At 39.8% G+C, this 25,799-nt stretch overlaps 1 protein-coding gene across 1 annotated transcript; it reads right to left on the bottom strand.

Annotated features, from left to right (window-relative positions):
• Positions 1–956: 956 nt before the first annotated feature.
• Positions 957–1,655, bottom strand: LOC140005598 (uncharacterized). The gene has a single exon (XM_072046606.1). It carries the CDS (start codon positions 1,653–1,655, stop codon positions 957–959), a length of 699 nt encoding a protein of 232 aa, XP_071902707.1.
• Between the last annotated feature and the right edge of the window lie 24,144 nt (positions 1,656–25,799).

The raw sequence follows: 25,799 nt of genomic DNA, 5'->3' as shown, positions 1-25,799 counted from the left end.
AAAACGTGTACCGTCAATTTTACCGCTATAACGCGAAACTTTCGAAAATTCTTATAACGATTGCACTACTAACTATCACTTGAATATTTATTCATAAGATTACCTATTTTAGGACCATAGTACAAGTCTTCAATATTCCAAGCTTATTGTGCTACTACGCGGATAAAATCTCCAAGTACTATTCACTATTTTTACTAAACGTACTCCAGGAAATTAATTTTCAGAACGAGTCACTTTAAAAATATAACGAAATTATATTTCCATGTATTTAGGTCTAATAAGGCTAGAAAATATTCCTCGTGGCAAAAATCCAATTAAATAGTTTATTAAGCCATAAATTAGGCATAAAATAATAGTTTTTACGAGTCCTCACATCCTCTCTTCTCCCTTGGCTTCAATCTCGGCTCTCTCTCTCTCTCTCTCTCTCTCTTGAAGTTTGTTTGGTTTATAACTATGTTTAGCTTGTATTTCCTTGGTATAATATAAGTCAAAGACTCCAAAAGATATTTTTCACTTCAACCAATCACACAAAAGTTTGAATTTTGCACCTTAGCCCTGACACCTTCACTTTCTCTTTCTTACACTCTTGCCATAAATATATGAAAAGTTTTCAATTAACTCCATAGAGTATACACTTAATCTAGTCTAAAATCCTTAATCACACTTAATCACTTCACTAACCACCCTTCTATCTTAATCATAGCTTCTTAATCATCCCTTACTCCACATAAAAGCAACTCAACAACACACTTTTTAACATGGGCAAAATCAAAGGCTTTAAATCCAACTTAGGGTTTCTAATGGATTGTAACACTAGAGGTTTTAGTAATAACCCAAATTAGGGTTTTCAAATTATTTAGGCAAAATAACATTTTGAAGAATTACCACCAACCTTAAAACCAGGTTTTATAGAAAAAAAAATAACGCTAATATTCCTTATTCAAATAATATCAAAATTAAGGACTAACCGGGGTCTTACAACCTCCCCCTCTTAGAACAATTTCGTCCTCGAAATTAATACCTTTATTTGCGAATAGAGGAGGATACTTCTTCTGCATGTCTTCCTCCACTTCCCAGGTGGCTTCTTCCATATCATGATTTCTCCATAAAATCTTCACCAATGGTATCTGTTTATTCCTTAATTCTTTCACCTTTCTATCCAAAATCTGCACTGGTTGTTCTTCATAGGTAAGCGTTTCATCTAGCTCCACATCCTCAGTGTGTAGAATGTGAGTGGGATCTGGGTGGTATTTCTTGAGTAATGAAACATGAAAGACATTGTGAATTCGAGACATACTGGTTGGCAATTCCAGCTGATATGCCACCGTCCCGACTCGTCGTTGAATCTTATACGACCCTACATATCGGGGTTTCAATTTCTTTCCTTTTCTAGTCGCAACGGTTCCCCTTAGTGGTGTAACCTTTAGGAACACCATGTCTCCCACCTCAAACTCCAGGTCTTTCCTTCGATGATCGGCATAACTCTTCTGCTGGCTCTGAGCTGTTTGTATTTTCTGACGAATAATTTTGACCTTTTCTATTGTTTCTTCAATCCATGGTACTGTGGTCGAATCCAATACTTTCCTCTCACCTACTTCAACCCAAAAGATCGGTGAACGGCACTTGCGCCCGTACAAGGCTTCATACGGTGCCATTTGTATGGTGGAATTATAGCTGTTGTTATAGGCAAACTCGATCAGGGTGAAGTGTTGGCTCCAATTCCCTCCAAAATTCATAACACATGATCGGAGCATGTCCTAAAGGGTTTATATAGTTCTCTCCGATTGTCCATCTGTCTGAGGATGGTAAGCTATAATTAAGTGTAATTTAGAACCCATAGCTTCTTGCATCCGTTGCCAGAATTGTGACACGAAACAGGGATCTCTGTCCGAGACAATACTCACCGGTACTCCATGTAACCGTATAATTTCATCCAGATACAACTGAATTAGTTTTTCTAGGGAGTACTTCATGTTCACGGGAAGAAAATGGGCTGATTTGGTTAAACGGTCCACAATTACCCAAATGGCATCATGTCCTTTTTGTGTCCGCAATAATCCTGAAACGAAGTCCATCGTAATGTTTTCCCATTTCCACTCTGGCACTTCCAAAGGCTGAAGTAACCCTGAAGGTTTTTGGTGCTCAGCCTTGATCTGCTGACAGGTTAGACACGTTTGTACAAACTAGGCTATCTCCTTCTTCATGCCATCTCCCACCAGTATAACCTTTTCAAATCTTGGTACATTTTTGTCGTACCAGGATGTACCGTATACCGCGATCGGGGAGTTTCTTCCAATATCTCCCTTTTAATGTCTTTATCCCGCGGTGTCACTAACCGATTGCGATACCTCAATACCCCATTTGAGTTCACATTAAAGTCGGGTATCGATCCCTTTTCAACTTTCTCCTTCCATTTTTGCACCTGACAATCATCCTTCCGAGCTTCTTTTATACGATGTATTAGAGTAGAAGTTATCGTAACATTACTCACAAGCACTGCTGACGACTTAAGTTGAGGATTCCCTTCCCTAACTTTCTCTAATAGTTTCCACTCTTTTACCTGTAAACTGGACACCTGAGCTTTACGGCTAAGAGCGTCAGCTACTACATTAGCCTTCCCTGGATGATACTTAATGGTGCAATCATAATCCTCTAGGAACTCCATCCACCGACGTTGCCTCAAATTCAACTTTTTTACGAAAATAAATACTTGAGACTTTTGTGATCGGTGAATACCTCAAAAGTTATTTCGTACAAATAATGACGCCACTTTTGGAGAGCGAAAACTACTGATGCTAATTCCAAGTCGTGGGTGGAGTAGTTTTGCTCATGAAGTTTTAGCTTCCGGGATGCGTACGCTATCACCTACCCATTTTGCATAAGTACACAGCCTAACCCCATCCGGGATGCATCTGTATATACCACAAAACTGTCCTTTCCATTGGGTAAAGTCAGAATTGGTGCGAAAGTTAGTCGCCTTTTCAGCTCTTGAAAACTGGCCTCACACTTTGTAGTCCAGACGAATTGATTATGAATTTTGGTCAAATCCGTTAGAGGTCCAACTATCTTGGAAAAATTCTTGATAAAGAGGCAATAATATCCCGCTAGTCCTAAGAAACTCCTAACTTCCGTCGGGCTTCCTGGTCGTTTCCATTCAGTAACCGCTTTTAACTTAGATGGGTCCACCGCTATACCCTCTTTTGAAATAACGTGGCCTAAAAAGGATACTTTCTTCAACCAAAACTCACAATTGCTAAACTTGGCATATAATTGGTGTTCCTTAAGAGTTTGTAGTACTAGTCTCAAGTGTTGTTCATGGTCCTCGTGAGTCTTAGAGTAGACCAAAATATCATCAATAAATACCACAAAAAATTAGTCTAGATAGGGTTTAAAGACTCGATGCATTAGATCCATGAACGCAGCTGGAGCGTTAGTCAATCCGAAGGGCATAACTGTAAATTCAAAATGTCTATATCGTGAATTAAAGGCAGTCTTGGGTACATCTTCCCTTCGTTTCCTCAACTGATAATATCCCTACCGAAAATTCAACTTAGAAAATATAACTGTGCCTTGCAGTTGATCAAACAACTCATCAATAAGTGGCAGGGGACATTTATTCTTAATGGTGAGATTATTCAACCCTCAGTAATCAATGCACATCCGTAATCCTCTATCTTTTTCTTTACAAACAATACCGGGGCTCCCCATGGCGATTCACTTTCCTGTATAAATCCTCGATCCAGCAATTCTTGCAACTGTGTCTTTAACTCCTTAAATTCTGCAGGAGCCATGCGATACAGAGTTTTTGATATTGGCTCTGCTCCAGGATGCAAATCAATCTTAAATTCTATTTCCCTTTCCGGAGGTAGTGATGTTAGTTCTTTGGGAAAAATCTCAGGAAACTCACATACCACCGGTACATTTTCTATCTTCAGCTGCTCCACCGGAGCATTAATCAACATTACCAAATACCCTCGGGCACCTTTGCATAGCAATTTTCGAGCCCGAATCCCAGAAATAAGAGTGGAAGAGGTTAACTTTCCTCGTACATCTAGTTGTAGTATGGGCTCACCCGGTATGTGAAAATCAACCCTCTTAGTACGGCAATTCAACTATGCACGATATTTGGCCAACCAGTCCATCCCTAAAATGATATCATATCCCTTAAGAGCTAACTCAATAAGGTCCACCAACAATTTTCGTTCTCCTATCCATACTTCACACCCCTTGTAGACCACATTAGCAATTAAACTCTTATTGGTAATAGGGGTTTTTATTTCCAGATCATACGGTAATTTTTCAGTTTTAATATCTACATGAGCCATAAATGTAGGGTTTACAAAAGAGTGCATGGCACCAAGGTCTATTAAAACACTTGCGGTACGCCGAAAAAGAGAGAGCATACCTTCGATGACTGCTGAAGGGTCAGTCACCTCTTGTTGACCCATGGCATATCCTCTGGCCGGTACTTTGGGTCGATTTCCCGCTACATTTGTCGGCTTAGCCATGGTCCCATCTACCGGTGGGATATGTCCTTCTTTCTGCATCTTAGGACATTAGGCAATTAGATGTTCCGTACTGCCATATTTAAAGCATTTTCGTACCAAACTATTCTTTCAGCAGTTATCGTCTGTGTGATTGCCCCCGCAGAAACTACAGGTCTACTTAATTCCTGCAGTTGATCCTCCACGCTGGGCACCCCTCTGGGCCCTCGCCCTGCCTGACCTCTCCCAAAATTACCCCGATTTGGGATCCCTGCGGATCGTGGACCACCTGTTCCTCGTCCCATCTTAGAGGGTGGCTCACTTCTCGAGCTCTGCTCGGCTACAAAGTTGCTCGAGCTAGGTTGCCTCTTTTTCGGGTCATGAAAGACTTTTACTTGTCCCCTAACTGCCTCAATTCTTTGTACTTTTCTAGTGCCTGGCTAAATGTGTCCAACTGACCAGCAGCTAGTGCCTCCTGAATCTCCACATTTAGGCCTTGAATGAAGCGGTGAATTCGCTTTTGCTCCGTTAGCACCAAGTCCGGAGCGAAGCGAGAGAGTTTCGTAAACTGGATTTCGTATTCTGCCACACTGGATGCCCCTTGGCGCAGGCGGATAAAGTCATCCTCCCGCCTCTCTTGTACAATGGGTGGTAAATATTTCTCATTAAATACCCACATAAAGTTGACCCACATCCAGGGGATCTGTTCCCGCTTCCCCTTGGCTTTAATCACATTTCACCAAGCTCGGGCGGCCCCCTCAAACTGAAAAACAGTAAAAGATATATGCCGCTCCTCTGAATTCCCAAGCGCGGCAAATATATCCAACATGCGGTCCAGCCAACCCTCCGCTACGTCAGGGTTAGGTCCACCTATAAATTTCGGGGGTGCAAACTTTTGGAACCGTTCTAAGGCACGGTCCTTTCCCTCGTGATTACCCGCATTATTTTCAGGGTTTCCGGCATTACTCCCCTGGCCCTGACCCTGTTGATTAACCATTCATTCTAACAGGTCAGCCATTCGCTGGATGGCTGTAGCTACCTGATCCGGCTCATTTTCATTTTCTCCCTCGGGGCCTCATCCTCGCCCTCTACCTCTGCCTCGACCACCGGAGTCTATTTAGGTTCAAAAGTTTATAAATTGAGACAGAACGTGTACTTATTATTCGATATATGAACAAAATAAAGCACACAAAGTATAGATGCATATGCACAAAAGACATGCAAAAGATAAACCCAAAAGATTATACCCAAATATTTCCATATATTTACCATGTCACACCAAAAGATATACAAGTTATCCGACATCCGGTCGGTACAAAACCCATTAAATACATGAGCACTCCAGCTCCAAAAATCTAGTCAGTCACCAGAGAATAAAAGAAATCATCCATACTGGCTGTAACAAAAGGATGTCAGATGGTCAAAAGAAAATCCAAACAACGGCCCTACGCGCCTCCCCTAGGGCCCCAATCCCCAACAAAGCCTAGAAGGTCCTCCTCATCCATCGGCTCCAGACCGATAGCTCATGGTGGTGCCTCCGCGGCCACATCTAACAGGACCTCACAGTCCAGCAAGATTCCTCAAGCCCTCTCCCTCAGCTGCCCCTTCATAGCGAAGAGGTGCCGGTGTATGTCGTGGAGCTGACGACGAAAAGCGTCCGTCCTCTCCTCCTCATCTCTGAGGCCCTGCTTCATCTCCCTAATGCGCAGAGCCTGCCCGTGGGCCACTTCTCTGGCCTCCTCTAACTGTCTGACCAAGCGATCATTCGCCTTCCCCAGGCGAGGTCGCTCGTCGTCCACCGCAGGACGATTTCGTCTGGGTAGCCGAACGTGTGTCGGCACTCACATGGCCGGTTCTGTTGGCCAAAAGGTGAATACAACGTATACGATCCCCCAAGCCTTCTCTGAAATCGAAGCACATGCCGGCGTAGCACTTGGTTCATCGGGCCCCCTGCACTGGGAGGTCTCGGTCCTGGTCCAGATCCACTAGGTTCCCCGGCCTCCATACCTACAAAACATTGTTTGGTCAATTTTTTGGCATTTCAGTTTAAAATATATCATTCATCTTAAATAAAAGCACATATTCCTAATGCCTATCACGTATGTCCCAATTGTCCAAGTCCTCTAACCTAGGCGCTCTGATACCACCTGTGACAACCCCACCGCACCCAGAGACATACCAAAGGGTTTAGCGGACCGTCTACCTAGCTCGCGCCAGGACTCGAAAATGCCAAGCAATGAAAGCCATATAAACCAAAAAAGTACTATTCACAATATATACATTGGCAAATGAGTTCTATTTACACCCTCAAAAGTAGATATCCAGACCACTACATCACCTCGTGATAATAACCAAAATCAGAAAGTAGACCCGAAGAACGGTCCTTACATGAATCACTATAACAAGAAGAACTAGCTTAATTGTCCGGTTATTGCAAACTAAACCTAGCTATACTAGTGACAGTGCCCAAGAGTCTCCCGCGTCGGCCCCTGTTAAGGAAACAAAGGGAAATGGATAAGCTATAAGTTTAGTAAGTAAACAGGGGTAAAAACGTACATGGCACATCAAGACAAACAATTACGTCGCAAAGATTCCAAGTCAAAAGCAAAAGAAATAACAACACAAGTTAAGAATACAGGTTGACTCCAAAGCCAAGTCATTTGCCACGTGTGACCTCCTGTTGACACTCCGTCGACCACAATTAAGGGTCCGTAAAACTCCACTTGTACTCCCACCATACCTCTTATCACCCTCACTGGCCAGTCAACCGCACAAAATGGCTCAAGCAATCAAAATGAAATCGAACTTGGTTCACAAATGTGGTGACCTCAAGACTAGGTTGGACTGATTTTTCGACCAAGCCCCGGCCGGCTCGAATAGTCCGTCTAGGTCTTGAGATCGGGCCCCAAACTCATCATATTTCAAAAAGTCACCTCGAGCGACAAGTTCCATGGGTTCAGTCCCAAAACAATTCATATACGCATGTCATGTACAAATACATGTGCAAATTAGGGTTTAGGTCGAGTGTGATAAAGTACACCCTCGCCTAAGTACCATTTCATTCACATCAACGCACATAAGAAACTTATACATAGAAATGGCCTGAATACTTACGTAAAGAGCAAGTATAGCAAAAATGTGAAAATCACGTCGCGTGCAACAGCTAGTGGATCCCACTGGCTCCGCCTAGCCTGTTACCGTCTGCAATAGAAGGTTGTACCACATTATTTCACAAACAGCTACTAAAATGTATCAATCAAGCAAAAATGGCAAAACGGACACGCGCGGGCGTGGAAACGGCGAATGGAAACGGAAACGGCCGGCAAAACGGAAACGGCCGACAAGACGAAAACGGGCAGATTTGCTACCCTGAACCGTTTTGAACATAAGTTAGACTATGAATGTCGGATTAAGGTGTATGAAGTACTGTTATGAAGCTAAGAAGAAGGGCTACAACTTTCATGAAGACACCTCAACCCAGATCTCAATGGGTACAGGTCAAAATTGGGACAAACAGTTCCAGAATTTCATATTTAGGCTGACGGACAGGGTATGTTTGAATGACCATAACTCCTTGCTCACAAATGAAAATCAGGAAATTCCAAAAGCAATAGACAGCCAGTACATAAGGCTCCAACTTTTATGTTGTGACCAAAGTTTGAATCAGTACAGAGCATAGGAAAAAATGGGTCCAAAGTTCATGCTCAGAACTGACCAGCTTCAACGGCAATTCTGACACCCTACATTAGTTTGGGCATAACTGGAGCTACACTGATCGGATTGGGCTAATGTTTTGCGGACAAAACAAGGACTTAAGAAGCTACAACTTTCATGTTTTGGGTAAACCCTGAATCAATACGTAACACAAAGAAATATGGAGCCAAAGTTCGGGTTCTGGGCTGCCCTGTTTTCCAGTTCGAATGGTTTCGCGCGTCGCAAACGCATGATCCGTTTCTATGGTTCTCATGCAAGTTTTCTAACCAATTTCATACCAAATAAAACACACATATACTAGCTCCTAATAGTTTCACAAGAGACCTAAAAATTCGTTTCCCAATTTAACCCCAAAACCTAGCAAACACTAACCATGGTCTAGGCTCTAACCTTACTAGCTCCAACTAGCTTCAAAACCTTAACCAACCAAACCCTAACCATCTAAGCCCTAGTTCAACCAAACTAACTTCCCTTTAAACTAGGGTTTCATGACTAAACTAGATTTTGATAAGATCCAACCATACAAGTAAAATTAATACATCAAAGATTCCATTTACAAGTCAAATAACCAACCAAATCAACTTAAAGAACCATGAAGCAAGAAACCCTAATTTCTTCCTAGCCTTGACCGAATTTTATGCAGCAATATATCACCAAAATAAACCTTCAAACTACACTAAAATCACCATATAAACCATAAAAGTGTACAACCACAACAAGAGAATCACTTTCATGGCTTCAAGATTCATTCACCAAAAATCAACTTCCAAGTGAGATGATTTACCTTCAAGTAAGCCTTGCAAGTGACGAAACTACAACAAGCAAGTGCCCAAGTTGTTGCTCTAAGGTCCAAGATCAAGATGGATGGCTAAAACTTGGATGAACTTGGAAGAAATCCTATTTTCTCCCTTGGCTTCAATCTTGGCTCTCTCTCTCTCTCTCTCTCTCTCTCTCTCTCTCTCTCTCTCTTGAAGTTCGTTTGGTTTATAACTATGTTTAGCTTGTATTTCCTTGGTATAATATAAGTCAAAGACTCCAAAAGATATTTTCCACTTCAACCAATCACACAAAAGTTTGAATTTTGCTCCTTAGCCCTTACACCTTCACTTTCTCTTTCTTACACTCTTGCCCATAAATATATGAAAAGCTTTCAATTAACTCCATAGAGTATACACTTAATCTAGTCTAAAATCCTTAATCACACTTAATCACTTCACTAACCACCCTTCTATCTTAATCACCCATTCTTAATCATCCTTTATTCCACATAAAAGCAACTCAACAACACACTTTTTAACATGGGCAAAATCAAAGGTTTTAAATCCAACTTAGGGTTTCTAATGGATTGTAACACTAGAGGTTTTAGTAATAACCCAAATTAGGGTTTTCAAATTATTTAGGCAAAATAACATTTTGAAGAATTACAACCAACCTTAAAACCAGGTTTTATAGAAAAAAATAACGCTAATATTCCTTATTCAAATAATATCAAAATTAAGGACTAACTGTGTGAGGCCCCAGTCCGATCGTAAGTCGATATTTGGGTTATTTGATATTTGGTTTGGAAAAATAGGGTTTTATGGCTAGGAAGGAAACCCTAATTCGGTTAAGTTGGAAAATCCTAGTTTACGTATTATGATTATAAGGTTCAAGCTATAATTTATATTCGGTAATCTAGTGTGTGCCTTGACATAGGTTAGTAAGTTTGAATGATTAGCAAACCTCTAGTGTTACAATATTAGAAAGTTTCAGTGGAGATTATTTATCGCCGCTTTTCCACATTTTCTTATTAGAAAAGTTCCCCAGATAATTTTTATGAGTAAATATAGTTTTTAGATGATTTTTCTAGTATCGGTTAGATTTTGAGAAAATAAGAACGGATTTCGGACGTGGGACCCACTAGTGCGAAAAGTTCGGAAAAATTCGGCCAATAAGATTAAATTTCGGATACTGTGAAAAATTTATCGGGTGTTAGGAGATAAGTAGAGGAGGTGATTTGATTGATGTGAGAGAGAAAAGAAAAGATAAGATTGCATTTAAGAGGTGACAAGTGTCACCTTCTTAGTGGTTCCAAGTTAAGATTTACTATTCCAATTTTTGACTTTTTTGACCATAGGTTAAATATCTTCAAAATTCATTAAAATTTCCTCATTCTTTCTTCACCATAGCCGGCCCTCTCAAGCTCCAAAAGGAAGAGAACTCCATCAATTTTCCAGCTTCTACTTGGTGCAAATCACCCAAAAACATTAGCTTACATCCATTTTACTCCATAAAATCTTACCTTTTAGTGATAGTGAGTGGTCTAGTGAAGTTGTTTTGAAGAGCCAAGGTGTCCACAATCCCTATCTCTCTTGTTACTTGGTAAGTGATGCTAGAACACTCTACTACACCTAATGATGTTTATATTATGCTTAGAAGTAGCTTGAGTGATGGAATATGTGATTTATTTCTTGATTTGAAGAGTTTTGGTGAAGTTTTCCATTTTATGATGAATTTTCTGGTTTAATATGAATGGGATGTTGTGGCCTTGTATGATGAATGGTAATGGCCTATAATGACACTAGTAGGTGTGAATAGTTGATAATTGCAATCAATTTTGAATTTGGAAGAATTTCTGGAAAATTAGGGTTCTTGGTTGAACATTCTGTCCGAAATTTTAGGTCATAGCTAGAGGCCGAATTGGACTTTGCTCAAAACATGAAAGTTGTAGGTATTGATGAGGATGAAGTGTCTGCAATATTTCAGGGCATTTGGAGTAGTATAGAGTGAGTTATGCCATTTTTACTGTTGCTGTTTTTGGTGAACAGAATGTCCGAACTGCGATAGTAATTGTCTGTTTTGACTGGAATTGGTTTGGATTTCGTTGTTGGTGTCTTCTGATGAAATGTAGCTTGATGTCTTAGCTTTCATATTCCTTTGGAATCAATGCTTTTGGACCTGTATAGACTGACTTGGACTGATTACAGTTTTGTGTGATTTGGGAACCTGCAATTACGGTTCTGGGTTGGTTTTCTGCATTTTGACTTAGTTGTGCTAGGATTTGGATTGAGAGGCCTTCTACATTGTTGTAGCCCCTTAATTCCTGGATATCCCTGTAAATTTTCAGGATTAACGGAGTGGTATAACCTGAGTTATAAACGAAATACTCAGACCTGTTTTGACCGTCAAATTCTGTTCTGTTCTTATATCCGACAGTTTACGACTGGAACTTTGGCTTCACATTTGACTAGGTTACAAGCTGTTTGGGCTTGCGACCAAAACACCAAACTTATAGCTCTATATCAGAGCTTTCTAACGCCCTTGGAATTTCATGAATCGGATTTATAGAACCTGAGATATAGCCGAGCAAATAAGGCCTGCCCGTGAAAATGACCATTTTCTGGTCAGATTTGTTTTGGTCCTGACGACCAACTTCTGTTCCGAATTTGGATTGCCGACCTTCACGAAAGTTGTTCCATTTGGAATGAACTATCTAACTGCCAATTTTTAGTTCTTTTGCTCATGTGTAGCATAGAAAACAGTTTGCACTCAAAACTGACCATTTGTGCATTGGCCAGATTTCGTATGTGATTGTGTTTGGTTCATTTGGGGCTGAAGCCTCCAGTTTCAGTTCTGGATGTCTTCATAACAATTGTTGTTCATCCTTTAAGCTTCGATATGGTGTCTCATACGCCTTAATCCGATATTCGTAGCTCAACTTATGAGTAAACTAGAAACGAGTGTCAAATCTGCCGTTTCCGCTAACGGCCGTTTCCGTTTCCGTCCGTCATATTTACGTGCGCGCGTGTCGTTTTTGCCGTTTTTCTTGTTTTAGGCACGATATTAGCCGTTTGCGATATTATGTGACACAATCTTCTATGTCAGACGGTGGTGAGCTGGGCGGAACTGGTGGGGCCCACTACTAGCTGTTCATTTCGATCCGACTTCGTGTTTTTGCTATTTCAGATTCTGAGTAAGTATTCAGGCCAATTTGATGTGTTTCTTTGCTATGTGTTTGAGATATGTGAAAAGGGTACTTAGGCGAGGGTGTACTTTATCGCACTCGACCTAAACCCTAATTTGAATGTATAATGGTACTTGGCATATGTATATGAACCTTTTGGAACCAAAACCCTTGAGCTTGTGGCTCGGGGTGACTTTCGAAGAAAGTTTGTGAAGTTTGCAAAGTTTGTGAGTTCGTGGGCCCGATCTAAGACCTGTTTGGACTATTCGAGCCGGTTAGGGCTTGGTCGAAGTCAGTCCAACTTAGTCTGAGGTCACCAAGTTTGTAGGTTCATGTTATGAACCAATTTTGTGAATCCGGTTCACCGAGAAGGTGACCAAGTTTGTGACCCGAGCTTGTGACTCAAGCTCAAGTTTGTGATTTCGTTCGCCCGGGCAAGTTTGTGAGGTGACTGGCCAGTGAGGGTGATAAGGTGTCGGTGGGTGTACAAGTGAAGTTCTACGGACCATTAAGTGTGGTCGACGGAGTGTCGGCAGGAGTTCACGCATGGCATATGAATTGGCTTTGGAGCCACCTGTATCCTTATTATGTGATGTTACTTTTCTGCTTTTGTTTTACTCTTATTGTGTGATGGTTGCTACGTGAAATTATGATTTTGCCCCTGTTTACTTACTAAGCATATAGCTTACCCCTTTCCTTTTGTTTTCCTTAGCAGGGGCCGACGCGGGGACTTTTGGCTCGTATACTAGTATAGTTAGATTGGCTTGTAATAGTTGAAAGTTAGGATGGTTGTTTTTGTTTTGGTGGTTTGTATAAGGACCCTTCTTAGGGTCTATCTTCTGCTGGTTGTGGTTATCGTGTATTAGAGTGGTTTGACTCGAGACTTTTGAAGATGTAAATATAACTTTTGGGATTGTATATAGATTGTATATAGTGCTCTTTCGATTTGGCTAGTTTTCTTACTTTAAGTTTTGAGTCCTGGCGCGAGCTAGGCAGGCGGCCCGCCGATACCCTTGGGTTCGCCCTTGGGAGAAGTGGGGTCGTCACAGTTGGTATCAGAGCGCCTAGGTTAGAGGACTTGGGCAATTGTGGGACATACGTGATAGGTTCATTAGGATTACGTGATTCAGGGAGAGGGCCCGGAGTATCACGTTTGTTTGTGGGGTCTTACTAGATTTGGCCGCGGAGGCACCCCCACGAGCTACCGGGCCAGAGCAGATAGGTGAGATAGGTACTTTAGGTTCCGTAGGGAACCGGGGCCCTAGGGGAGGCGTTTAGGGTCGCTTTCGTATTTTGATTAGCTGGCAGATTACTTTTGTTAGAACTGGCCTGGCTAATTTCTTTTGTTATCTGGTTGGTTGACTAGATTTTTGGAGCCGGAGTGCTCGTGTGTATATTGGGTTTTGACCCGACTGGAGGTCGGGTAATTTGTATATCTTTTGGTGTGACTTTGTATTGTACCTATCCTTTGCATGCCTTTCGTGTATCTGTTTTGTGTTTTGTGTTTTCGTGTATCCGTTACGGTAGGTTTCAAAGGTACGCTTTGACCACGGATTGAATTTCGAGGACAAAATTGTCGTAAGTGGGGGAGATTGTGAGGCCCCAGTCCGATCGTAAGTCGATATTTGGGTTATTTGATATTGGTTTGGAAAAATAGGGTTTTATGGCTAGGAAGGAAACCCTAATTCGGTTAAGTTGGAAAATCCTAGTTTACGTATTATGATTATAAGGTTCAAGCTATAATTTATATTCGGTAATCTAGTGTGTGCCTTGACATAGGTTAGTAAGTTTGAATGATTAGCAAACCTCTAGTGTTGCAATATTAGAAAGTTTCAGTGGAGATTATTTATCGCCGCTTTTCCACATTTTCTTATTAGAAAAGTTCCCCAGATAATTTTTATGAGTAAATATAGTTTTTAGATGATTTTTCTAGTATCGGTTAGATTTTGAGAAAATAAGAACGGATTTCGGACGTGGGACCCACTAGTGCGAAAAGTTCGGAAAAATTCGGCCAATAAGATTAAATTTCGGATACTGTGAAAAATTTATCGGGTGTTAGGAGATAAGTAGAGGAGGTGATTTGATTGATGTGAGAGAGAAAAGAAAAGATAAGATTGCATTTAAGAGGTGACAAGTGTCACCTTCTTAGTGGTTCCAAGTTAAGATTTACTATTCCAATTTTTGACTTTTTTAACCATAGGTTAAATATCTTCAAAATTCATTAAAATTTCCTCATTCTTTCTTCACCATAGCCGGCCCTCTCAAGCTCCAAAAGGAAGAGAACTCCATCAATTTTCCAGCTTCTACTTGGTGCAAATCACCCAAAAACATTAGCTTACATCCATTTTACTCCATAAAATCTTTCCTTTTAGTGATAGTGAGTGGTCTAGTGAAGTTGTTTTGAAGAGCCAAGGTGTGACGGCCCTACCTCCCCCTAAGGCGAACCAGAGGGTTCGGCGGGCCGCCTTAGGGGAAAGTGGGGCTGTTACAATTGGTATCAAAGCTTAGGCTTCAGATCTCTGTAGCGTATCCTAGAGTGAAAGATTAGGATGCCTGACTGTGAGATTAATTTGAATATTATGTAACGAGGATCTATCGTATCCTAGGGGTTAAAGAAATTGATTATTTGGGAGTTTCGTACTTGGGATTTATATGGAAGGAAAATATGGGATGAGAGAATTGTAGTGAAAGATTAGACGCCTTTGAATTATCCTTATACCTCGAAGCATGGCAAGAGTTGAGGTATTTATATTACTGGCTATGGGGGTTAAGAGACCGAAATTTGTTGGCCAACCTCCACGTATGATGATTTTGAACCAAGATAAAAGAATATCAAATGAATAAAATGCATTTTCTGCCTGTATACTTCCTAGATATTTGCAAGCGATGATTTGCCGATTTGAGTAAAAAAAAATGTGAATTTATCTTTAAAATTCTTGACTTTCTAGAAGGGTAAACCTATCTTTAAGTGTACGGACTGAGGGACTTTGAGATATAAAGTAACCGCATTCAAGAGCACGGGGTTAGTGTGAAGTGACTTGGTTTTATTTGACACGTAAGTTAGTTAGCTGTACTTGTTTCTTGGGTTTGAACTTGGAACTTGAGACTTTACTATAGAACCTAAGATTGGTTATTCTTGAAGATGATGGTATTTTTGCTAGTCGCTTGTTTATTCCAGATTTTGAACTTTGAACTTCGAAAGGATAACCTTTGGTTTCAACTGGTGTTATGGATTGATTGGATATCGTAAGGGTAGGTGATTTGATTGAAATTAGCAATAATTGGACCCTTGGGTTTACCTATAGCCTAGGAAGGGTGGTGCACGTCCTGAGGCTTTGGTCTCCTGCTTACATGAGCTTTTATCTGTGACATATTGGCCTTATTTTGTGACTTTTAGCTCGTGCTATAATTTTTGATACCTGTAAAGAATCATGTTCCGATTCAAACAAATTTTTATACCTTGTATATGTCTTGTCCGGTGTATATGTCTTGTATAATTGTTAGCTCGTGCTTAAATATGCCTTGTTCTGTGATTATAGACTTCTATTAAGTAGGGCAGTAGGAATGGAAAAGGTCCCTAGTACTGAAAATGAATCGAGAATAAACCCGAAGATCAGATCTACCAGTGTATTAAGGATTAACCTAGTCGGGAACTTGGTGAGATTTTCTTGTGCGCAACATATATGATGATTGGTTCTGTGACCATATTTCAATTTTAGGAAGTTTACACTCTCCAGTAGTATTTTGTTGGTTTGGTGAAAAATCTTGAACTGCCTGAGACCGATTAGATTGAGCTTACTTGCAACTTGAACCTGTTTAGGCTAAGGTGCCTTACGTATCCTTAATGGACCTCATTTGACTGAATATATGGAATGTGGACTAGGATTTGTGACTGCTTAAGAATGTGAATTGCTGGACAGAGGTTAGGCCAGTGTGTTCCTACCTGTACTTATGATCCTTGAACTTGAACTTGTGTTCATGCTCCCTGAACTTGTAATATTTGACCCTGCTTTTGAACTTCTTCGTACTCGCGCACTATGAACCTGAAGAAATTGGTTCTGCTTTTGAACTTATTGATTGAACACTGCTTTGACCCTACTCTTGAACTTATTCGTACTCATGTGGTTGTAGACCGGCTACTACTTTTCTGTAGCGGTTGAACTGAACCTCTCTGGTGGGGCATTGCCTGTTGTGTTGTCCAGCACCGCCATTCTCTGGCGAGGCATGCCTGTTGTGTTGTCCAGCACCACCAGGGCCAACTTACTGAACTGAAATTCTTTGGTGAAGCATAGCCGTTGTGCTAGTTTGTTGTGTTATCCAGCACCACTAGGGATGAATTTTGATTTGAAGCTTCGTTATACCCTGAATTTCTTCCAATTATCTGGGACTTTACGTCCGATTTCAAGCCTTTTGCCTGTTTTATCTGGTTACGCGATTAACTCCTTACTGGACCATTGGATCATGACTATTTGACAAGTTGGATTGGCGTGATATTTAGTACTTGAATGTGATAAGTGATTTACAAGATCGTGAATTGTGATAAGTAAGATTAGAATGTTTCTTAGTATTTGACTGACTTTGGGAAAAACAAATTGGACCTGGTGAATACGAGTTAGAAGAGATGGAATTCTACTGCTTGATTGGTTCCTGAGCGATATCTTGACCGGCGTTATATAGGAGTTAGAATGTCGAGGACGACATTCTTTTAAGGGGGAGAGAGTGTGAGAACCCGTAAATTCCCTAATATTTTTTCTAGGGTTTATTTGTTTAACGCCCGCCTTTTCTACATTTTCTTGATTAGAAAAATTCCCCAGATAAAGTTTATGAGCAAAGATAGTTTTAAAATGATTTTTCTAGTATCGGTTAGTTTTTGAGTAATTAAAAACGTATTTTGGACGTGGGACCCGCTAGTGCGGTAAATGCATTATATTTTTAACCACTTGTTGGAATTTTGTATTTTCAAGATATTAAGTGATATTATTTTACAAAGCGTTAAGATATTTTTATTGGAGAGACAAAAGGATAGAGATGCATTAATTGAGGTGACAAGTGTCACCATTTCATTGGGTATGGCTTATGATAACTATTCATGGTTTTTGACTTTTGACCAAATTGGTTAAATATCTAAAAAATTAACCAAAAATCTCTTGTTCTTGTCTTCCTCTTGGCCGACTTTCTTGAGCTTCAAAAGAGAGAAAAACTCTTCAAGTTTTGGCTTTCATCTTGCTTCAATCAAACCATCTAACCTTATAAACTTGTTTCTACTCCATAAAATCTATCCTTTGGGTGCTTGTGAGTGGTCTATTGAAGTTTGTTTGAAGGTCTTAGGTGGCCAACATCTCTACATCTCTTGTTTCTTAGGTAAGTGATGTTTGACTACTCCCTTATACTTAATGATGGTTATTTTATGCCTTATGGTGGCTATGGTGTGAGAAATTGTGGATTATTTCATGGTTTGGAATGAATTGGTTGAGTTTTTTTATTTTATGAGGAATTTTCTGGTTTCATATGATCTTGATGGTGTGGTCGTTTTTGATGGTTGGTAATAAGGGGCTTTGACTCTAGTAGGTGTGAATTGTTGATAAATGCAATCAATTTTGAATTTGGAAGAATTTCTGGAAAAGTAGGGTTCTTGGTTGAACATTCTGTCCGAAATTTTAGGTCATAGATAGAGGCCGAATTGGACTTTGCTCAAAACATGAAAGTTGTAGGTATTGATGAGTTTGAAGTGCCTGCAAAATTTCAGGGAATTTGGAGTAGTGTAGAGTGAGTTATGCCGTTTTTACTGTTGCTGTTTTTGGTGAACAGAATGTGCGAACTGCGATAGTAATTGTCTGTTTTGACTGGAATTGATTTGGATTTTGTTGTTGGTGTCTTCTGATGAAATGTAGCTTGATGTCTTAGCTTTCATATTCCTTTGGAATCAATGCATTTGGACCTGTATAGACTGAATTGGACTGATTACAGTTTTGTGGGATTTGGGAACCTGCAATTACGGTTCTGGGTTGGTTTTCTGCATTTTTGACCTAGTTGTGCTAGGATTTGGACTGAGAGGCCTTCTACATTGTTGTAGCCCTGTCTTTGAGCTTCGAGATGGTGGGTCTTACGCCCTCATCCAATAAGCGTAGCGCATTTTGTGCCATTACCGCATTTGGAGGCCAAAAACTGTTTTTGTTGTTGGGACAAATGAGTTCCATGTCTTGATTTTCTGGTTTGCTTATATACCTATATATGCATATGAAACCCTATTGGGGTTGTGTTTGGCTTGGATTTATGACTCGTTATCGAGTCTTATGGTATTTGTTTACATATTCTAGGGCGTGACGTTAGTGCACGACGTACTAGGGACAACGGTGCATGAAACATCATTTTATCGATTTGTGAGTATACTACTCACTTGGATTTATAAAGTGGCTTTGCTATAAATGATTGTGATGCCTTGAAGGCTTGTTTGGCTATTGGGAATGATTAGGGTGAGGGTGTACTTGACCGCCCTCATTCCTTTTATGCTTGTGAACGACTGTGTACTGTTTCACTGTCTTACTGTACTGCTTTATGAATGACTGTACTGATATTGTTTGGGTGTCGGTTGGACGAGTATCCAACGACCCTACTGTACTACTGAGCTCAACCCCGTTGGGAGTCACTCGAATCGAGCCAGCGAGGGCTTGGTCGTGAAAATTGACTAGCCACGGGGACTGAAATGAGAATCTTGTGGTAATGAGACCCTTGGTTCCGGTGTACTCGAGTATCACCTAAAGTTACTGCTTGGAGTGCGGGCCCGGTTGGGGTATGTTGGGTGGAAGGAATGGAAGTGAAGTGAGGTCTACGGTTTGGTACTTTTAACATTGACGGAGGGTCAATGAAGTTCGATCAAGAATGTAAGCGTGGAAATGGGCTCTTGAGAGCCGTCCGTATCCTTTTACCGATTTATTTTGCTTCTTATTTGAATATTTGCAATGAACGATTATGCTTAAGTGATCTTGGTTGATTGTGTGATAGTTGCTCACTGAGCTTTAGCTCACACCATTCCATTTGTTTTCCTTACAGGAAAATAATCACTTTTGGAAGCTCATACTTGTTGGTTGCCAAATTGAGCCATGTATATGTCTATTTTGACTAGCTCCTTGCATGAAACCCTAATGTGTATTGGGTTCAATTTCTTTTGGTTGGCAAACCGATCATGTATATCCATGATGAATCGTTTTGATATGCCGCTTTGGCTTTTGGCTTGTAAATGTTACATTTCACTGTATATATGTTTGGTTGACATTTGGTTGGGTTTCGGATTAACTTGTATTTCAAACGGCAAAAGAAAAATTTGGCTACTCTCGGCCTAGTATCCGGATTCGGACATGGCCGGTACTGTTCATCATCGGTTTCAATTTTCGTTTTTTTTTTATTTTGTGATTTTGACTTGTTTACGCGCGTGGATATGTTCCGGAACGTATTAGATCGACGTGAACTGATCCGTAGTCCTGGCGAGAGCTGGGCAGGCAGTCCGCTAACCCCTTTGGTTCGCCTTAGGGGAAAGTGGGGCTGTTACACAAGGTGTCCACAATCCCTATCTCTCTTGTTACTTGGTAAGTGATGCTAGAACACTCTACTACACCTAATGATGTTTATATTATGCTTAGAAGTAGCTTGAGTGATGGAATATGTGATTTATTTCTTGATTTGAAGAGTTTTGGTGAAGTTTTCCATTTTATGATGAATTTTCTGGTTTAATATGAATGGGATGTTGTGGCCTTGTATGATGAATGGTAATGGCCTATAATGACACTAGTAGGTGTGAATAGTTGATAATTGCAATCAATTTTGAATTTGGAAGAATTTCTGGAAAATTAGGGTTCTTGGTTGAACATTCTGTCCGAAATTTTAGGTCATAGCTAGAGGCCGAATTGGACTTTGCTCAAAACATGAAAGTTGTAGGTATTGATGAGGATGAAGTGTCTGCAAAATTTCAGGGCATTTGGAGTATTATATAGTGAGTTATGCCGTTTTTACTGTTGCTGTTTTTGGTGAACAGAATGTCCGAACTGCGATAGTAATTGTCTGTTTTGACTGGAATTGGTTTGGATTTCGTTGTTGGTGTCTTCTGATGAAATGTAGCTTGATGTCTTAGCTTTCATATTCCTTTGGAATCAATGCTTTTGGACCTGTATAGACTGACTTGGACTGATTACAGTTTTGTGTGATTTGGGAACCTGCAATTACGGTTCTGGGTTGGTTTTCTGCATTTTGACTTAGTTGTGCTAGGATTTGGATTGAGAGGCCTTCTACATTGTTGTAGCCCCTTAAGTCCTGGATATCCCTGTAAATTTTCAGGATTAACGGAGTGGTATAACCTGAGTTATAAACGAAATACTCAGACCTGTTTTGACCGTCAAATTCTGTTCTGTTCTTATATCCGACAGTTTACGACTGGAACTTTGGCTTCACATTTGACTAGGTTACAAGCTGTTTGGGCTTGCGACCAAAACATCAAACTTATAGCTCTATATCATAGCTTTCTAACGCCCTTGGAATTTCATGAATCGGATTTATAGAACCTGAGATATAGCCGAGCAAATAAGGCCTGCCCGTGAAAATGACCATTTTCTGGTCAGATTTGTTTTGGTCCTGACGACCAACTTCTGTTCCGAATTTGGATTGCCGACCTTCATGAAAGTTGTTCCATTTGGAATGAACTATCTAACTGCCAATTTTCAGCTCTTTTGCTCATGTGTAGCATAGAAAACAGTTTGCACTCAAAACTGACCATTTGTGCATTGGCCAGATTTCGTATGTGATTGTGTTTGGTTCATTTGGGGCTGAAGCCTCCAGTTTCAGTTCTGGATGTCTTCATAACAATTGTTGTTCATCCTTTAAGCTTCGATATGGTGTCTCATACGCCTTAATCCGATATTCGTAGCTCAACTTATGAGTAAACTAGAAACGAGTGTCAAATCTGCCGTTTCCGCTAACGGCCGTTTCCGTTTCCGTCCGTCATATTTACGTGCGCGCGTGTCGTTTTTGCCGTTTTTCTTGTTTTAGGCACGATATTAGCCGTTTGCGATATTATGTGACACAATCTTCTATGTCAGACGGTGGTGAGCTGGGCGGAACTGGTGGGGCCCACTACTAGCTGTTCATTTCGATCCGACTTCGTGTTTTTGCTATTTCAGATTCTGAGTAAGTATTCAGGCCAATTTGATGTGTTTCTTTGCTATGTGTTTGAGATATGTGAAAAGGGTACTTAGGCGAGGGTGTACTTTATCGCACTCGACCTAAACCCTAATTTGAATGTATAATGGTACTTGGCATATGTATATGAACCTTTTGGAACCAAAACCCTTGAGCTTGTGGCTCGGGGTGACTTTCGAAGAAAGTTTGTGAAGTTTACAAAGTTTGTGAGTTCGTGGGCCCGATCTAAGACCTGTTTGGACTATTCGAGCCGGTTAGGGCTTGGTCGAAGTCAGTCCAACTTAGTCTGAGGTCACCAAGTTTGTAGGTTCATGTTATGAACCAATTTTGTGAATCCGGTTCACCGAGAAGGTGACCAAGTTTGTGACCCGAGCTTGTGACTCAAGCTCAAGTTTGTGATTTCGTTCGCCCGGGCAAGTTTGTGAGGTGACTGGCCAGTGAGGGTGATAAGGTGTCGGTGGGTGTACAAGTGAAGTTCTACGGACCATTAAGTGTGGTCGACGGAGTGTCGGCAGGAGTTCACGCATGGCATATGAATTGGCTTTGGAGCCACCTGTATCCTTATTATGTGATGTTACTTTTCTGCTTTTGCTTTACTCTTATTGTGTGATGGTTGCTACGTGAAATTATGCTTTTGCCCCTGTTTACTTACTAAGCATATAGCTTACCCCTTTCCTTTTGTTTTCCTTAGCAGGGGCCGACGCGGGGACTTTTGGCTCGTATACTAGTATAGTTAGATTGGCTTGTAATAGTTGAAAGTTAGGATGGTTGTTTTTGTTTTGGTGGTTTGTATAAGAACCCTTCTTAGGGTCTATCTTCTGCTGGTTGTGGTTATCGTGTATTAGAGTGGTTTGACTCGAGACTTTTGAAGATGTAAATATAACTTTTGGGATTGTATATAGATTGTATATAGTGCTCTTTCGATTTAGCTAGTTTTCTTACTTTAAGTTTTGAGTCCTAGCGCGAGCTAGGCAGGCGGCCCGCCGATACACTTGGGTTCGCCCTTGGGAGAAGTGGGGTCGTCACAAACTAGGGTCTTACACATTATACATTAATAGTTAAAATGAATTGATAAAGTGTAACTTTCACACATATATACTAAGAGCTGACGACATCGGTTCTTTAGGACTGCTCTGACTAATCGAACCTATTGACCTCTAACCCCTACCCTAGCAAAATCACCATCCGGTTCGAGCTGCAAAACACTATTTAGGAGTTCTAAATGACTAGCGATTGTGAAATTTAGAAAATACAAGCAAAGGTAGATGACCTCTAAGGTGGTGTTTGTAAAACTTTATAGTTTAATGGAGGAATCAAATTATTTGAGAATCATTTCTTTTGTTTATGTGTTCATACCATTACTCATTTTGTTTAATGTTTGTATTTTCTTTTTTTAGAAAGATACCTATTATCTTTGTTGATGGGGGCGCTAGATATGATATAATATTTGTACAATGTAAAAACTAACGAAATCTCCTTAATTTTAAAAGTTTCAAGATTGACAAAATAAATAATTTAGTCTTGAAATTAGATCATTATGATGTCAAATTTCCCACATGGACATCCACATAGAAATGAATGGCGACAACAAATCAAACTAAATGTATTACTAATCTTTGGAAATAATTATGTACTCATAATGGTACAGTCAATTATAATGTTGCAAGTTTTAATGGTACATCCTGCTGTATATATGTATATTTGATGTAATTTCTACTGTTAGCATAACTATAATGACATTATAATGTTTATGAAAAATAGAAAAGATTAAGGTGGAAGGACAATTAGATTAACAAGAGAGAGAGAGAGAGATACAACTCTCAAGGAAAAAATAATCAAATATATAGTGGCAATCAAGAGCTTCCATGCCAAGCCCTTCTCTTTCTTTTCTTATATTGCAATTTAATTTTCTTATCTATTTGTTTTCTTAAAATTTTAAGAACAATAACTTAATTGATATTTACAAAAGAAGATGCACCACATATTGAAGGCTAGCTTTTACAACCTGATTAGGCACAAGAAGCTATCAACTATCGAAGGTTATAACAGAAACATCTAAAAAGAATTTGTACACATAGGGCACCAAAGAGCAGAAGCTTCAAATATGTACAGAAAAATAAAGCCACTTGAAATTGCTCATTACAATGTTCATAAAAAAGCAGCAGATGTTAGCTGCTACTCTAGTTTAAAAAATAGGATTAGCATTAGGGTAGGTTTAGGGCAAAGGACTTGTCCTCCAAAAGCTCCCTCGAGCCCCCACCCTGTCCCCTGCTACTTGTGTGAGGACCCGAAAGTTATTTTCATATCTTTTATTTTAATTTACTTGACTTGAATTCTTGGTTGATTTAATAGTTGAGTCATGATTTTTATCCTATTATTTCATTCAACCGGTTGCATGTTGAGTTTCATAGTGCGTTTTGCTAATGTGACCAACTAGTGAGGTGTGTGCTATATACTTGGTGGATTAGAGGGAGTTTTGTGTAAAAGGGATATTCTGTCAAGAGGTATTAAGAGATCTATGACGTGAGCTAGATACTTTAGTGAAATTGAGACAATTGGATAGAGATACTTGTGCTCTTGCCACATGGCACTCATCTATGAAACCTTGAACAAGACCAAGATTTGTTCTTATCACAAATTAAGCTTCCATTTCATCACAATATTGCGTCTTTTCTTGCTTGTCTTGGCCAAACTTGAGAGGAGGAAAAAGGGAGAGAAAACTCAATTCCTAACTTTGATTTCTTGTCTAATTAGTGAGTAAACAAGAGAGAGAATCTAATCTACTCCATCAATTCTTGAGTCAAGCTTGAAAGGAAGCCCTTGGAGAAGTTATTGGAGGAAGGAAATCTTTGCAACCTTCTTGATTTGCTTTCCATTCTGGGGTTTGGAGGGAAGGAGGTAAAAATTACTAAAAAACCTAATTTTCTCTTCTTAAACTTGAGTATACTTGATGTATGGGTAATACGAGCAAAAAGGGAGGAATTTCATGGATGATTTTAGTTGTTTTCAAGTTGTTTTCTTGATATTTTGCTCCTGAAAAATTTTCAACTTTATGTGTTTGGTTAGATCATTAGAGATTTATATGTGGATTTCGATGGATTTCTTTGTTAAGAATCATCCTATATGCCTCTTTATATGATAAATAAGAAGTATTATATATGCTCCATAGAAATCTTAGTAGCTTTGATAGGGAAATTCTTATGGTGAGTTTGACATATGCTTTTATGTGAAAATATTAGTAGTTTTATGGTGGTTTTGACATACACTTGCTTAATCCACTTTAGAAGACCTCAATTGTTACTTGTGTGTTGAAGTTGAGCCTTTTCCAAGTTGTTTCCTTGATAGAAAATTTCAACTTTGGAACCAAGAGAGTTTTGTTCCACTTTCTTCAAAATTTTTGACTAGATTCAAGATATTTTTGCCCCATATATTACTTGAAGTGTTGATCTAGCATGCACATGATTTTTCCCCTTGATTTGAACGAGAAAGTTTTGTGTTTTTGGAAGTTATGTTGAGAGTTAAAATCTACAAATTTGTGTGGTGTCTAAGTGGAAGTTTTGAAGCCTGAAGTTTTTCATTTATAGTGGTTTAGAATTGATGGACTCTTGCTATACTATATATATATTTGCAGGATTCGAGAGTGGCCAGGAGGGAGAACCTGCGCTTGAAATGGATAGAGTTTGTTCCACTTTCTTCAAACTTTTTGACTAGATTCAAGATATTTTTGCCCCATATATTATTTGAAGTGTTGATCTAGCATGCACATGATTTTTTCCCCTTGATTTGAACGAGAAAGTTTTGTGTTTTTGGAAGTTATGTTGGGAGTTAAAATCTACAAATTTGTGTGGTGTCTAAGTGGAAGTTTTGAAGCCTAAAGGTTTTCATTTATAGTGGTTTAGAATTGATGGACTCTTGCTATACTATATATATATTTGCAGGATTCGAGAGTGGCCAGGAGGGAGAACCTGCGCTTGAAATGGATAGATCTTGATAAATTGGTGAGTGTTCCAACTGCATATTATGATTTGTTGCTTGATTGACATGTGATCTTGATGAGGTTGTTGAATACTCGAAATGCTATCTTGATTAAATGGTTGATTGGTTGACTGCTATTGAAATGTTAAACTCACTTGACTTAATTGTGGTTGGACGAGCGTGTACTTTATCGCACTTGCCCTAACTTGACACTATTTACTAGTGAAATGATGTTCATGTGCATGACTTGAAAGGTGTATGGTTATGTTATCTCACCGACTATACAAAGTGTTTGGAATCCCAAACTCCATTGGTTAGTTGGTCGAATTGAGCTAGTAAGGGTCTGGTCTAGAAGATTGACAAACCATGGATAGTGTTTATTAGTTAATACACTGGATTTGGTATACTCAAATATTACCTCTCTTGTTATATTTGGTGTGCGGGTCCGGTAAGAGAGATGATTGGTGGACAGAAACTAGAGTGAAACGGTGATCTAC

This window comes from Coffea arabica, chromosome 4e, assembly GCF_036785885.1.
Source record: "Coffea arabica cultivar ET-39 chromosome 4e, Coffea Arabica ET-39 HiFi, whole genome shotgun sequence".
NCBI classification, from domain to species: domain Eukaryota; kingdom Viridiplantae; phylum Streptophyta; class Magnoliopsida; order Gentianales; family Rubiaceae; genus Coffea; species Coffea arabica.
This window is presented reverse-complemented; position numbering and strand designations above follow the sequence as displayed.